General features: G+C 37.1%; 1 protein-coding gene across 1 annotated transcript; it reads right to left on the reverse strand.

The window, feature by feature from the left end:
• Positions 1 to 443: 443 nt before the first annotated feature.
• On the reverse strand, positions 444 to 2,337 carry LOC131031608 (F-box/FBD/LRR-repeat protein At1g13570). The gene is made up of 2 exons (XM_057962790.2): positions 1,127 to 2,337; positions 444 to 991 (listed from the first exon to the last, which is right to left on the reverse strand). The coding sequence occupies exons 1-2, from the start codon at positions 2,168 to 2,170 to the stop codon at positions 719 to 721; spliced, it is 1,317 nt and encodes a 438-aa protein (XP_057818773.1). The 5' UTR covers positions 2,171 to 2,337; the 3' UTR covers positions 444 to 718.
• Positions 2,338 to 16,425: the final 14,088 nt, after the last annotated feature.

Genomic DNA, 16,425 nt, shown 5'->3' on the forward strand with positions numbered 1-16,425 from the left:
GAATGGATAGCCCTCAGATCTTTGGTTCTCAACCAAAGAAATATCAACATAGACTCGTGCTCCTAAATCGAACAGCAAAATTAATTTACAAATAATATGAAATACTAAATAAACAAATAACAGATTCAGATTTTAAATCTTCATTTAAGTAATAAAAGTCCTACCTAGATCAGAGCATCCCTTACCACATGCCAAGACTGAAAATAAAATAGCTTGTATCAGACAAACAAGCAGGCATGAACAATGTAAACAATTTTCAACCACTGATTATTTCGCACAAAGGAAATTAAAACATAGAAAGCAAAATGTGAAATACCTTGACAAAAATGACAAAGAAACAGATACTAATATCCTTAGCAATAAAAACTTTAAGTTTAACTACTCCAATGAAGCTATAAGACATTAGCATCTATCATTTTTTTCATTCCAATAAGGGGTCAAAGTTTTAACGGTTCCAATGAAGTCATAAGATATTAGCATCTATCCTTCTTTTTCATTCCACAAAGGGGTCATTCTTTCCACATATTGAATATCTCCATGATCATTCTGTGTGCTTAAAAAAGAAATCACCACACTATATCGCCAGAAAACGTAAATGGAGCTTCAACAACGTAAACAACTTTTTGAAATAAAAGAAAAAAAGAGCATGGAATCAAATACCATAAACTAGTTATCATAGAGGACACACTATGAAGTTCAAAGGTCATAATTTTTCAGCCTAAATTTCGTACATATCATGCATTATAATTATCCTTACTAGTAAGGATGCTCTCCTCAGGTACAAAATATCTTTCAAGAAGTACATACACTGACCTTCCTCATATTCTTCAGGTAGCTGAATTTCTATTCTTTCAAGAAAGGGCGTGCTCTGAAGCAAGCAACTTATTATGGCAATTTCCTTGTCGTCAAACTCAAGCACTTGTACCCGTATTTTCTTAAGGTTAAGATGTGGAGAGGTGAGGCAAACAGGTACTGGTTCTCTTGCTAACTCCTGCTTTGCAGTTTCATGAAAAGCAACTTTATCAAGGGTTCCTTTCTCACATTGTTTAAAAGTTGTCTTTCATCTTGCCTTAAACTATCAACTTAAAAAAAATTGAGCTTGAGGTTAGTAAGTTTGTATAAATACCTGTACAAAGGTTCCCATCATATGCAGCAACTGAAGATTTGGAAGCATGTGAAACAGGTTCAGTAGAGGAACATCCATCTCTGCTTCCCTTTCAAAGGGATCACCCAGGTATATGACAAGTCCCTTCAAGCGCTGGATGTTGCCTACTATGTCAAGAAATCTACTTCTTGTTCCTGGACTGTGTCCTCTTGAGAATTCCATGAAAAATTGCCTCAGAGTACTTCCACAGTCCATTTCAACATAAAAGACCGCAGAAGAAAGCTCATAGAATCTTACACCATTTACACTCAAATCCTCAAACATGGACCCGCATAGAATTTTGAGTTTGGGGCATTTAATAGATAGAGATTTTATGCGATGCAAAGATAAATGTTCAATGGTGGGTGAAAAGATTTCTATATTACCTAGCCAATCATTTCTTCTTCTTTCAATTTTTTGCAGAAGGGGGCAGAGCGAAATTAAGGAGATTAAAGACTCGTCTGTCAATTGAACATCCTCGAGGCGACAACTAATCAGGTGGGGGAATCCAACAAAATCAATGGGGATACTGGTGAGGATGTAGTGGCGTAGATATAGTGTTACGAGACGCAAACATGAAAAGAGAGCGGGGGGTGGGGTTTCTTTTAAAGCACTGTGGCTCTCATCGAAAAGAGCCGGCACATAGTGGTCAGACAGAGTGAGGTGTTGAACATTACACGAAGATGCATATCTTACCCATTTGCACACATTCTCATGAGAGAAGCGCGGTTGGCTGTGATCGAACCCGGTGTTATGGAGGTGAAAGGCCTCCAGATTTTGTGAATGCAGAAGCAAGATGTTGGAAATTATATTCTCAGCACTTGACACAAGGAGAGGATTGAGAGAAGGGCAATCGGGCCCCAAAACAAGATCCGGAGAGAAAGTGAGTTCAGGCATCTGAGTGTAGAGAAATCTCCATCTCTTTGAAAGAATGGAAAATTTGACAGCATCTTTTATTGGGATTTTTGATAATATGAAAGAAAGAAGAGAATCAGGAAGCGCGTAGAATGCATCGTGGGCAGCCATGATTGTGTTAAGATGCGCAACATGACATTGATGAGATGATCTGTAAGAATACCGAGCAACAGTGTCGTTGAGGATTCTCAAACACGGACCATTCCGATTGATAGCATTATCTAATGGCGGGAATTCCCTTTGATAATGAAAGAGATTATATTGGCTCGTCCGGAGAAATCTTTAAAAAACATTGAAGAGTTTAATGGAGTTAAATATTGAGGAACTTAACTAGTGCTTCTAATGGAGTGTATGCTCGTTTTAGGTAATTTGGAATTAATTTGGGTAATCAAATCAACCATTTTGTTATAGCTATTATAAGAGTTTACAATATCTTAATAAGGGATGTAATGTCAATAGTGTTGAGTGTTGACAGAAGAGACAAAGAAATAAAGAGGGGAGAGGTATACCAAAAGAAAACAGTAAGAAGCATATGGAGAAATAGAGATAGAGAGAGGGAGGGAGATTATGAGAGGGGAAGATGGAGATAGAAAGGTAAAGATATAAGAGGTGATATATAGAGAAAAATAGAGAGAGGTAGATATATACATAGAGAGGGGGAGAGAATGAATGAATGAAAGATTTTAATGATGTCCACGAAACTAAACAATCTATGGGACCGAAGATAGCATCCTTAATTAATCTTCAATTTCCTTTCGATGTCCAATCTTCTACTATTGATTTTGACTAGGAGGCTAGCAGTCTGGTTAATTCTATCTTCCTCAAATAATTGATGCATGTTGTCAACCCTCACTCCATTTTCATATTGAGTGTGGATGTCCTCATAAGTCGTGCATGTATCAAGAGAGATATGTGGATAATGAGATATAGATGGAGAAGGGGAGGGGAGATTTCAAGAAAGAGATAGAGGAGGGAAGAATAAGAAATAAAGATAGAGATAGGGAGGGTAAAAAGAAATTTTGTGCATGAGGGGGGATTTTTTTTTTTCAATAAAAGTGGAATATCCACTAAACTTATATATTAATAATAAAGAGTTTACATCGAGTTCAAACAAGGCATACCGGCAGGAAGAACCCGCAAGAAAACCTCCAGTTGTAGCCTTCAAAATAGATAAAAGTGGACACTACCCTTACATCATAAGTATTGTCCAGTCATACCCCCCAACCTCCTATTTCTACAAATTTTACAAGAGTCCCATAGGACAATTCCAAAAACCAGTGTGTCGCCAATAGAAGAATGGATCAACATGTAGGACCGCCAAGTAGATAAATGAGATAAAATTCCCTGTCAGAACCATAGATAATCAATCGAGCAAAATAGAAGTCGTAGAACCTTCAACCCTGCAAAAAAACCATTCCACCAGCTACAAAAAGAACATAGTTAGTTATCCAAAAACCAGGAACTAGAGCTCTCATCCAGAGGTTCATGAGATGAGGCCGGAGGTGGAATAATCCTTAGAGGAAATGCCACACAAGCAGGAGTAGAGCACAAAAAACCCAGAGTGATTAACGAATGTAATGCCTGGAGACAACCCAAGCTTTATCCGCATACTGATCAGGCGCCAAATACAACAAAAAATCCATAGAGGCTCGAGTGTCTTCCATGGAATCACATATCAAACCCATTCGTAATTCATGCAGTAAATGGCCAGACCAGCCATTAGCCATAAGCTCATGATGAGGAAGAAAGCCACCATAGTAAAAAGACCCCATATCAAACCGATAACCAGCCAATGCAAGAGAAACCAATGCCCAATTGCATACTGTCAGAAAAACAAACATGGACACCAAGAGGCGGACCAAGTCCATATCAAGTAAAACATCAAAGCAAATAGTAACAAAGCGAGAGAGAAGCTCAGCATAAGCAACTTGAGGGCAGACCTGCAACCACCGACATCCCAAAAGCCTACAGAATTCAAAATCCACCGCAGGAGTAAACAAGTTAAAAACCTTACCAAGCTTGACAGAATTGTCCTCATTTTCATTTTCTTCCCCCAATGATCGGGCTTCTAAAACCACTCTGTAAACACCAATGGGCAGAGAAGAAGACATTTGTAGTAGGAAGGGCTCCGAAAAAGCCACAAAAAACATAGCATAAACCGCTTTGATAATAGCATAAGATAACATAGTTGAAAAACCGTCCTTAATTTTCCATAAAGACACTGTAAAATGTCCATTGCAAGCTTGCTTGATTAGATCAGTTCACATGAATTAATAAGCCTTACACTAAAACCCATAAATGCCTCTCCCACAAGCAAGGATGCCACCTACAGATACGATTATCCCATAAGCCAATTATGTCAGGTCCGAACAAACACAAGGCGGCCAATGATATGGTATTTACATTAAGGAATAACAACTCGGGAGCGTACCAACTGGTAAGAAGTTATAAGCATGTGAAATCTTATCAAGGACTGAAAATAAAGACTGCACAGATCACACATGCCACCATCCTATAAATGTTGTTATCAATGCCAATTACTCAAAGACAAAAAGTCATATCAATATCAGATAACAGTCTATTTAATGCATCCCACTGCCTTGTACAAAAACATAAGGAAAACTCTCCTCGACCTTCGTTAGAGAAACAATTAAACCTTTTAGATTAACATGCATACTGCAAAAGACTACAAATTCCCTTTTACCCATAGCACACGGGATATACACCCCACCATCTAGGTCAAAAACAAATTTTAAGAACACAAAATATGTAGATAATGACATAAGCCAACTATTTACACATGTGATGCAAATATAATTTGAACCGAGAGGAAGATAACATGTATACCTCAAGAAGTAATAGAGACGGATGATGTGACATAAAATTCCATGACCACATAGTTAGACCACAAAGCATAGAGCCCAAACCCCATCAGAATTAAAAATTAGCTCTTAGGATGAGATTAAAACTGTAGTTTACCTGACCACACCTCATGAGATACACACATTAACATCTAGCCCAAATGCAGAATTGTAAGAATACACCATATGCAAATAGAAACATAAAAACCTCCTATCAACACATGTGGTACAAATACAATCTAATCAGAGAAGAGGATAATATGTATACCTCAAGAGGAAATGGGAAAAATAAAATAAAAAAATATCTCAAGGTAAGTAGCTTAACCTTTGGGTTGGATCAAATACCCGAGAAGAATGTCTTGAGGAATATCACACACTGCTACACTCTTATGATGTGCACTAGAGTCAATAGTCATATTAGCCAAAAAATCTGCCAGTTTATTTAACTCTCTAAAACAATGAGATAATGTGAAAGTATCAAAGAAGGATAATTTCTCCAAAATATGATCAATTATGTACTTCAAGTGCCAGCAATTACTCTTACAACTCAAAACACTTTGAATGACAACCATTGAAACCCTCTGAATCAAAAGATCTTTAATCCCTAAGGAAATAGCCAAATCAATCCCAAGGGACAAAGCTTGACATTTAGCAAAATTATTTGACTGAGACCCAAGGGCGTGACATTGAGCAACTATTAGGACTGCATTGTGGTCAAAAATGGCCATACCGGCCCCAGCCAAACCCGGATTACCCCTAGAAGCCCCATCAAAGTGAAGCTTGAAATGACCCAGAGGAGGAGGATCCCATCTAACAACAAGTCTCTTATTCCTAGTAGCCAGACCTCTTGCAACAGACCCATGGGAAGGGATGACAGAAAGAGATTTCCATGTCCTTGTAATCAAGCCATCCCAATGAGAGAAAGATGTCAGATTTTCTAAATTCTTATGAATATATGACAAAGCCACCTCCGAAATAGAAGCCTCTATCTTGACTAAGATATCAAAAAGCGAAGTAGATAACTTTCTAAAGATCCTATTGTTTCTTTCTAACCATATGTTCCAAATGATAATCGATGGAGATATGAGCCAAAGGCAGGCATAAAAGGAAGAGGAGAACAAGATAGGCCATTCTCTAAAGTGGGAGAGAAGGTCATTGCCAATAACAAAAGACAGACCTAGTTTCTCAAATAGCCATTGCCAACAACCAAAAGCAAAGTCACAATGAAGGAACAGGTGAGAGGATGATTCCAAAATTCTTATTGCACAAAACATAAGGGAAAACAACAGACAAACCCATCCTATCCAGTCTCATCCCGGTAAGAACCCTGTCTTGAACAACAAGCCAAGCAAATGCTCCAGTCTTTAGGAGGCAAGTTGGATGCCAGAATAATTTATAAGTTCAAGAAGAAAGGTCCTTAGCCGACATAAGGGAATTATAACCATCTTTCATTGAGTATTTGTCGGATGTGTTCTTAGTCCAAATAAGCTCATCTTCCCTCTCAGACAAGATGATAATTCTATCTTTGAGGATAGTACAAAAATCTACTTTCAGGCTAGGATTAACAGACAGAAAATCAATCGATTTCCATTTAGCCACCTTCACATGTCTATTATGCACAACATCAAAATAATCAGACAAAAAAAACCCCCATTTATCTAGAAGGATTGATTTCAAAGGTGACCAGTCCCTAATAGAATCCAAAGGACAATGACTATTCCAAGCATCATCCCAAAATCTAATTTTACTACCATTATGCACAACCCAAGAAAGATGCGGCAACAAGACACTTCTACATTTCCCCATAAAATTCCAAATAGCCAACCCGAGGGGCAAAATCAAGGCGTAAAAAACAGACTCCCTAGCTCCATTATGAAGATACTTGGCAAACATGATCCTAGCCCAAAGGGAATCTGGTTTATCATACAATTTCCACACTAGCTTAGCCCCCAGGGCCATATTCTGATTCTCCAAACTGCGAATTCCAGACCCCCCAAGCTCTTTAGGAAGACAAACCTTATCCCAGGCTAACAAGGGGATCCTAGTTTTCCCATCTTTATTATTATTCCAAAGAAAAGATCTCAGAGTATCCTTTAAACTGACAAGGACAGCCTTTGGAGCTTTTAGAATTGACAATAAATAGATTGGCACCACATTCAACACAGACTTAATCAGAACAATTTTCCCTGCCATGGTGAGCCATTTATGGTTCCATGACAAGATTTTCTTTGAAACCCCTATGACTACTTTGTCCCAAAAACTCACCTTATCCTTTTTAACAAAAAAGGGGATTCCAAGGTAGCTACAAGGGAAATCCCCAAGTTGGAAACCCCAAAACTTCCGAAGCTTATCCTAGATCAGAGAGTGAGTGTTTAAGAAGAAAATCTTAGATTTTTCCTTGTTGACCTTTTGACCCAAAAATGAAACATAATTCCTAACCACTTGATCTATGACTCTGGCCTCCTTCAAGGATGCACTACCAAACAAAAGGGTGTCATCAGCAAAAAGGCAATGTGAAATCCTCTGATCAAAGTTTTGAATTTTAATACCCTTCCATAATCCATTCACTCGAACTGATCTGATTGCCCAACTCAAAGCTTCAGCTAATAATATAAACAAGAAAGGGTACAACAGATGCCCTTACCTCAGACCCCTAGAAGAGTGGAAGAAACCACAAGGGGACCCATTGACAAGAACCAAGAATCTAGCCAAGGAGATACAAGACATGATCCATTTTATCCAAGCCAAAGAAAAACCCAACCTTGACAGAACAACTTTTAATGCATTCCATTCGACCCTGTCATAAGCCTTCATCATATCTAACTTAAGGATCATGGAGGGATATTTCTGGATTGAAATCAAATGTAAAACCTCGTGAGCAACTATAGCCCCCTCAGAAGTTTCCCTTTGTGGAACAAAACCTCCTTGCTCAAGGAATATTATTCTTGGTAACAGTTTGACCAATCTCATAGAAATCACTTTGGCAAAGATCTTATAGATGGTGTTACATAAAGCTATAGGACGAAAATATGCAAAGGTTTTAGGGTCCTCCTTCTTAGGTAAAATAACTATTAAGGTAGTGTTCATCTCTTTAAGGATTGACCTATTTCGCCTAGCTTCTTCAAGAGCCAAAAGGACATCCGGACCCATAAAATCCCAACATTTCTAGAAGAATAAAGGAGTGAAACCATCAGGCCCAGGTGCCTTATCCGGGTTCATAGAAAAAACAACCCCCTTAACCTCATCTAATGAAAAAGGAGACATTAAAATTCTATTGTCATCTTGAGAAACAAGAGAGGGAATGCGAGAAGAGATATTGTTAGAGTCATCGATATTCTCTGATGAAAGAAGATTCTTAAAAAACTTTACCACTTCCCTAGAAATGTCCCCTTCCTCTGAGAGAATATTCCCATGACAATCCTAAATACAAGAGATCCTACTCCTAACCCTTTTCATTTTAGGTAGCATGAAAATAATTTATAGTCTTATCCCCATCAGCTAACCAAAGCTCCCAAGATTTTTGTCTCCAATATACCTCCTCTCTTGCCAAAATTTCTTCTAATTCACTCCTAAGAAACATAATTTCATCAAACACCCTAGAACCCATACCATGAAGCATCACATGCCTATTCAAAACCACAATCATATCTAAGATCCTTTGCTTTTCTTCAAAGATATTCTTGAAATGTAGAGAGTTCCACCCCCTGATATTTTTATAAAAAAAACTGATCTTCTTGACAATCTAGAACATTTTAGATCCTCTAATGAATGGAGCCTCTCCCCACCATTGTCGTAGGAGGGAAAGAAAAGAAGCATCCCTAAATCACATAGGTTCGAACTTAAAAGGCAATTTGTGAGAAGGTCTATCTGTTACAATAGAAAGGGAAACCGAGAAATGATCAAACCCAGTCAGGGGAAGGATAGAAGAAAAAAACTCAATATCTGATTCAAACCAATTGGAGGAAAGTAAAAATCTATCCAATCTTTCCACAATTTGAGAGAAATTCTTCCTCATGTTTGTCCATGTGAAAATACCATTATTTGGCTTGCAATCAAAAAGAGACATATCAGAAGTGAATGCTTTAAAGTCATCCATAGACTTCTTATTTGGACAAATACCCCTTGTTTTTTCTCCTAAATCCAAAATTGCATTAAAATATCCCCCAAAAATAATAAAGGAATGATTCCTAAGGGGGGATGAAACCCTAATGAGTTCTTGCCAAAGATTGTATTTAGCCGAAATGCCTAAGGGAGCATAAATATTAAACACCCATACTTTAAATCTAGAGTCTTTGTATGATACTAATGATAACATCGAATTTGGAGCATTAGCGACCAATTCCACATCAACCACAAAATCATTCCATAATAATGTCAAGCCTTCCGATGTCCCAGAGGTCGGGCAAGATAGAAACTTCCACCTCTTCCAAGAATAAAATACGAACTCAGAATTCTCCAAAGAGAGTTGGAGGTCTACCCCTGCCCGGGGACACAACAGAGATAGGGAAATTCAGCTCAACTTGGGCAATAGAAGAACTAATAGGAATTTTAATAGAAGTTGACCAAGGATAAGGCACTAATTACTGATGAACCACCCAATTTGAAGCATCCTGGGTAACATTAATAGGAACCTTAGAGGGGTTAAAATAAGGGGATAGTGGCAAACTCTTATGAATTAAATCTAAGTCACTCCCAATAGAACACATAATCTTATCCAAGACCTCCTCCTCCAAAAGATCCTTGTTAGACTTGAGCAAATGCTCAACTTGTTGAACTGTGTATTCATCTGGAGAAATATCTAAAGACACTTGAGGCATGCCACACTCCCTGATAGGCTCACTATACGCTAACTCTTTTACTTTTTGAATTAGAATAGCATCGTCAAGACTAAAGGGAGTAGACACAACTGGAGCAATCACCCCAGTATCTGCAATATTATGTGGAATATCCATATGACCAACCAACCTTTCTAAAGAACAAAGGATCTCATCACCTAGATTGCCATCAAGCCCCTCCTTCTGAGTAGGGCAATGATTGGGGCCTTGTAAGGGAGGAAGAAATGTCTGGCTAGCTAGATTAGCAATGCCATCTTTAACCTGGCCGACAAACTTAGAATTAATAAAACCTTCCAACTCAACCTAATTTAAAGTGTTCACAACACTCTCTAATTTGTCAGTGGAGGATTTATGGAGAGATTGGAAGGCATTATTGGGACCCTCCTTTAACTGGTAATCAGGCTCAACCGAGACATGAACAAACTCTTTAACAGGGGTGGGATTCATGGGAACATTCAAACCTTCCTTATTGTTTATACCAGCTTTGGAATTACAAAAATCCATGAACAGGGGAGCGTCCATGAAAATCAAATTTTGACAAAGATCATTATCCATCTTCACAATAGGTTGTTTCCAAATACCCTCATTTGATTTGAGATTACATGAAATCGAGCATACAGAAGTAGGGGGAACCAACACACAGATTTTTACTAGAACCTTCCCTTCCTCAAAAATAGATTTAGATGTCAAAAACTTCCCAAAGTTATCTCCTATGGATTTCAGCACTTCTGGGTCCATGAATTCAAAGGGAAGTTGGGGCAATCCAAGCCAAACCGAGAGATTTTTAGGCTTGACCCACTCTAGGACAAAGAAGGGTTTCCAAGCAGAAACCCTAAACAAAATATTACCAAACCAATGAAATGAATTCGCAAGAACATCATCCCTAAAATGGGGGGATTCAAAAACCAAAACACAGGAATTTGATAATACCAACTGAAAACAAATTAGTGTCGGCCAACGTTTACGCAATTTAGAATGCAACTTAGACAAATTGGTCTAAGGACCCCAAAATTCCCCTAAGAGAGCAGCAGAATGTAACTTGGAGGCCCTTTCTGCCATAAAAGAACCACAAAAATCAAAGAACGGCCGTGGGAACCATACCTCTTTCAACGGGGCTACTTCCACCATGTTACCTTTTTCCAAACCAAAGACAGAAAGGGTTTTATTACTCGAGATTATTGTGTCTTTGCTAGAGATAACAGAAGCACCCACCTGTTTGACAGACCCGAATGCCCTTGAAGCAGCCTTGACTCCTGCAGCCACCACTTCAGCAAAAGATCGATTAACATTACCGAAGATGGTCGTCTACTTCCCCATGTCATGATTTCTCCCATTTCCACTTTGTCCTCGCAGGTTTAAGCTCCCCATACGATGACGCGTAAAGCTCTTAAAAAACCTTGAAAATATTTCAAGATCGGACGAAACCCTCTGTAATGCCTTCCTGAATGCGGAGCCCTGTCTTCCCATCTCCCCTTGGAGAAAACCCATTGGGGCACATGTGGTGGATCATCCCATGCCATATCTACCCAAGCGCCAAACCGCCTACTGTTGCCTAATTGAATAGCCATTTTGATATTTGGCTGGGGTTTGATTTCTTTGAAATTTTTGGTAAAAAAATGTATAAGGATTTCTCAATTTACTGGAAAAATGGTTTCTTCTGTGTTCATGAGGGGGAATTATTAGTTATAAAATATTTTGAAATATATTTGTTCGTTGTAGATAACATTCTAGATATTTGCATAAAAAAAGTTAGAGAGGAACAAAAAAATATTTTCTAAAAAGTTGGAGAGATATATGTATTTAATTAAAGAATATGAATAAATAATACAAATACTATATTTAATATTTTAATTAATATTATATTTAAAAATATATAGTAATTATGATATTGCTATCAAGATTCAATTGTGTAGTTTTTGAGTCAAACTCATTGACCCATGATTCATGAGTAGTGGTTCACAATAACCCACCTCTCATGAGAATGAATGGTACACTTAGCACTCATTGCATCTAGGTTCACAGAGGTGAAGCATTGGTCATTCCATCTCAGTACTACTCCAACTCATACAACTATTTGTTAGGTCCCGAAGACAATTGAGGGGGGGGGGGGGGTGAATCAATTGTCAAATAAATTCAAACCAAAAACAACTTAACCAACTTAATTCTTGATATCGGTAAACCAGTCTAATATGTCGGTAGATAGTTTCAACAGTTAATTGCAATACCGGTAAGGATTAATGCATGAAACAAAAAGACAAAGTCATCCACAACACATAACACCAATATTTGTATGTGGAAACCCTGTAAGGGGAAAAACCACAATGGGAAACCTTACCCACAATCAGATGATACTACTGTAGATAGTAAGTGTATACAAATGGGGTCTACACATGCAAAAAACCCAAGCGCCTAGAGCTCACTACTCAATCACAAATTGGAGTCACACTGACTACAATTGGATGGTTAAATCCAATAAGAATGTACTGCTTAAGTTAGCATCTTTCTATGCTGGATTCAGTACCGGTATAGTTCTGATTGTCTTTTCAAAAAACCCTTCTTCAATCTTCAAATGATGTCTACGTGTATAGCTCTGCTTATTCTCACATATACCTTTACACAATCCTTTTTCACATTCCCCTTTTGATCTCACAAATAAGATCTTACATTTATACCATACCCTAAGACCAATTTTAGTAGGTCGACTTTAAAGGATAATACAATAAAATCAATTTACAAATAAATTAATGTCTGATGAAATAACCAATTCAACATGTGGGCTTAATGCATTTACAACAATAATAAGTCATCTCCATAGCATGCCATGCTGATCTGGAAAAGATAAACCCGTCGGTGTGTAACCTGGACCTATTTGCCGGTAACAACAAATATGTGAATACGAATATGCCAATTAACAAACCTTCAAGACAAAGTGTCCAAACGATGTCTTCGACATAACCATGTGATTTCCATTCCATTCCAAGTGCCGGTGATCATTATATCTTGTTGGTGTACCAGATACCGGTGCCTGTTCATAAGTCATTTGCTTGCCGGTGAATGTTGCTGATTCTCTAAAGTGCCAGAGTTGATAATTGTTAGTAGGTGTTGACATCAATGACAAAACCATACCAAAATACCAACAATCTCCCCCTTTGGCATTGATGGCAACACAAGATGGAAAAACCATCAAAGTGCCAAAACAAAAATGCCAAATACCAGAAACCAACAATCTCTCCAAAAAGAGATCATGACCAGAAATCAAAATATAGATACAAAGAGTAACAATCTCTCCCAATGAATAATCTCTCCCCAAAAGATAATGTGTTTTTCCATATCAATCTCTCCCCCTTTGACATCAAATGCCAAAGAAAAAGATACAAAATACCAACCAATTCAGTGATGACAATCATCAACTTCCTAAGTCTCTACCGGTGGGGGTATGACCCCAAGCTGATCTCTGAGATATTCAAAAGTCTCCTTAGGCAGAGGTTTAGTGAAAATATCTGCAATCTGCTCTTTAGTATTCACATAAACCAGTTTTATCTCTTTTGATTCAACATGTTCCCTTAGAAAATTCAGTTTGATAGAAACATGTTTGGTTTTAGAATGTAATACCGGGTTCTTAGATATATCAATTGCTGCAGTGTTATCGCAATAGATAGTAATAGGTTCCTTGCATTTTACCTTTATGTCCTTCAACATTTGCTTAAGCCATAGTACCTATATACAGTTAGTTGTTGCTGCAACATATTCTGATTCTGCTGTTGATAAAGATGTACAACTTTGTTTCTTACTCAACCAAGAAATCAATCTGTTTCCAAGAAAAAATGCTCCGCCGATGGTGCTTTTTCTATCATCCAAATCTCCTGCCGAATTTGCATCTGTATATGCACATAATTCAAAGTTTTCATCTCTAGGATACCATAATCCAAGATCTATAGTGCCTTGTAAATACCAAAAAATCCTTTTTACTGCTGATTCATGATTTTCTCTAGGATTACTCTGAAATCTTGAAACAATACATACTGCATTCATAATATCAGGTCTGGTTTGTGTCAAATACAGTAAACCTCCTATCATAGACTTGTATCTAGTTGGATTAATAGGTGTAGATTCATCCCTTAGTGATAGTTTGTCATTTGTAGTCATAGGTGTGCTTACCGATTTAGAGTTCTCCATCCCAAATTTCTTTAGTACTCTTTTAAGAACTTGGATTGACTCAAGAATATACCTTTATCTGTCTGTGAAATTTGTAATCCTAAAAAGAATTTTATTTCTCCAATCATAGACATTTCAAATTCTTGTTGCATTTCAATAAAAAAGTCTTTACATAATCCATCTTCTCCTCCAAAGATTATATCATCAACAAAAACTTCTATAACCAAGATGTCATCATTAGTCACTTTATAATATAAATTGTTGTCTGCATTACCTTTAGAAAAACCAATTTTCAAAAGATACTTATCCAATCTTGCATACCAAGCTCTTGGAGCTTGCTTCAACCCATACAAAGCTTTCCTTAACCTGCAAATCATATCTTTATTTTTTGTCAAAGAAAATCCGTCAGGTTGTTCAATGTAAACTTCTTCTTCAAGATCTCCATTCAGAAATGCACATTTAATATCCATTTGATATACTTTGTAGTTCTTGTGTGCTGCAAAAGCTAAAAATAATATAACTGCCTCAATTCTAGCTACCGGTGCAAAGGTTTCATTATAATCAATTCCTTCTTTATGAGAATATCCTTTACACACCAGTCTTGCTTTATTTCTGATTACCTTGCCATCTTCATTAAGTTTGTTTCTAAATACCCATTTGGTTCCAATCACATTTTTATCTTTAGGCCAGGGAACTAATGTCCAAGTATTATTCTTCTTAATCTATTCTAATTCTTCTTCCATAGCTTTAATCCAGTGTTCATCTTCACATGCCTCATTAACAGATGATGGTTCAATTTGAGAAATAAGACATACCTCTTCATTTTCCAATCCTCCTCTTGTCATAACTCCTTTATACTTGTTTCCAATTATCTGATCTTCATAATGATTCAATCTTACATACTGGGGTGTCTTGGTTTGTTGTTGTTCCTCAGTTACAATGGAATTTTCAGATGATACCGGGCTAACTGGATCTTCATTCTGTACTGGTGGGTTTAGTGTAGGTTCATTTGTCAAAATTTCTGTTGCCAGTTCAGAGTCTATATACCTTGAAGTTCCTCTGAATTGTTCATCAATCTTCACATTTGTACTTTCAACAATTTTCTGCAATTTTTTGTTAAAACATTTATGTGCCTTACTCTTAGATGAATAACCAAGAAATATTCCTTCATCACTTCTAGGATCAAATTTGCCAATATAATCATCTCTTCTAATATAACATTTGCTTCCAAATATTCTGAAATATTTAAGAGTAGGAGTAATACCAAGCCATAGTTCATGAGGGGTCTTACCGATTTCACCTTTGATGTGAACTTTGTTGAATGTATAGACCATTGTACTTACTGCTTCTCTCCAATATGCATGTGGTAGGTTTGCTTTTGATAACATACTTCTAGCTGCATCCAAGATAGTTCTGTTTTTCCTTTCTACAACTGCATTTTGTTGTGGTGTCCGAGGTGCTGATAGTTGTCTTCTAATTCCATTTACTTCACAGAATGTATTAAATTCCTTAGATGTAAATTCTCCTCCTTGATCTGATCTCAGACATTTGATTTTCTTACTGGTTTCATTTTCTACCATAGCTTTGAATAGTTTAAACTTTCCAAGTGCTTCTGATTTTTCTCTGAGAAAAGTAACCCAACACATTCTAGAATAGTCATCAATGATTAGCATGAAATATCTATCACCTTGTAAACTTTTAGTTCTAGTTGGACCACATAAGTCAGTATGAATTAAGTCAAGAGCATTATTATATTTTTCTGGAATACTTTTGAAAGTAGCTCTAACTTATTTTCCAAATTGACATTCCTTACATACTGTATTGTGAGGTTTGACAAGTTTAGGTAAATATCTAACTGCCTTAGTAGTACTGATCTTCACCATACAATCAAAATTTACATGACAGAGTCTCTTATGCCATAACCAAATTTCATCAATATGTGCAATCAAGCATGTCTTTTCACTATTATTCAAATGAAAGATATTACCTCTAGTTTTATTACCGGTTGCAATTTCCAAACTAGTTCTATTCATGATTTTGCATTTTCCATTTTTGAATTGTAACGAAAATCCTTTCTCATCTAATTGACCAACACTCAAAAGATTATGCTTTAAACCTTCAACATAGTAGACATTGTTGGTATTATTCTTACCATCAAGAGATAGTGTACCCTTACCTTTGATCAAACAAGCTTTATCATCTCCAAATCTTACAAGACCTCCATTATACTCCTGAAAAGTTAGGAATTTACTCTTATCACCAGTCATATGATGTGAGCATCCTGAATCAACGATCCATTGATCCTTAACTTCAACTTTAGCTGCCAAGGTCTATTCTACTGGTTGAACAGTAGGTGCTAGTTGATCTTCTGTTATAGCAACAAAAACCCATCCATTATCTGTCGGATCCTCATGAGAATCATCAGTCACTCCTTCATCAGCAATGTAACAAGATTTGTCTTTATTTTTCTTAAATCTGTATCTTTGATATTCAAGGTTAGGCTTGTATGTTCTTC

Source organism: Cryptomeria japonica, chromosome 1, assembly GCF_030272615.1.
Source record: "Cryptomeria japonica chromosome 1, Sugi_1.0, whole genome shotgun sequence".
NCBI classification, from domain to species: Eukaryota; Viridiplantae; Streptophyta; class Pinopsida; order Cupressales; family Cupressaceae; genus Cryptomeria; species Cryptomeria japonica.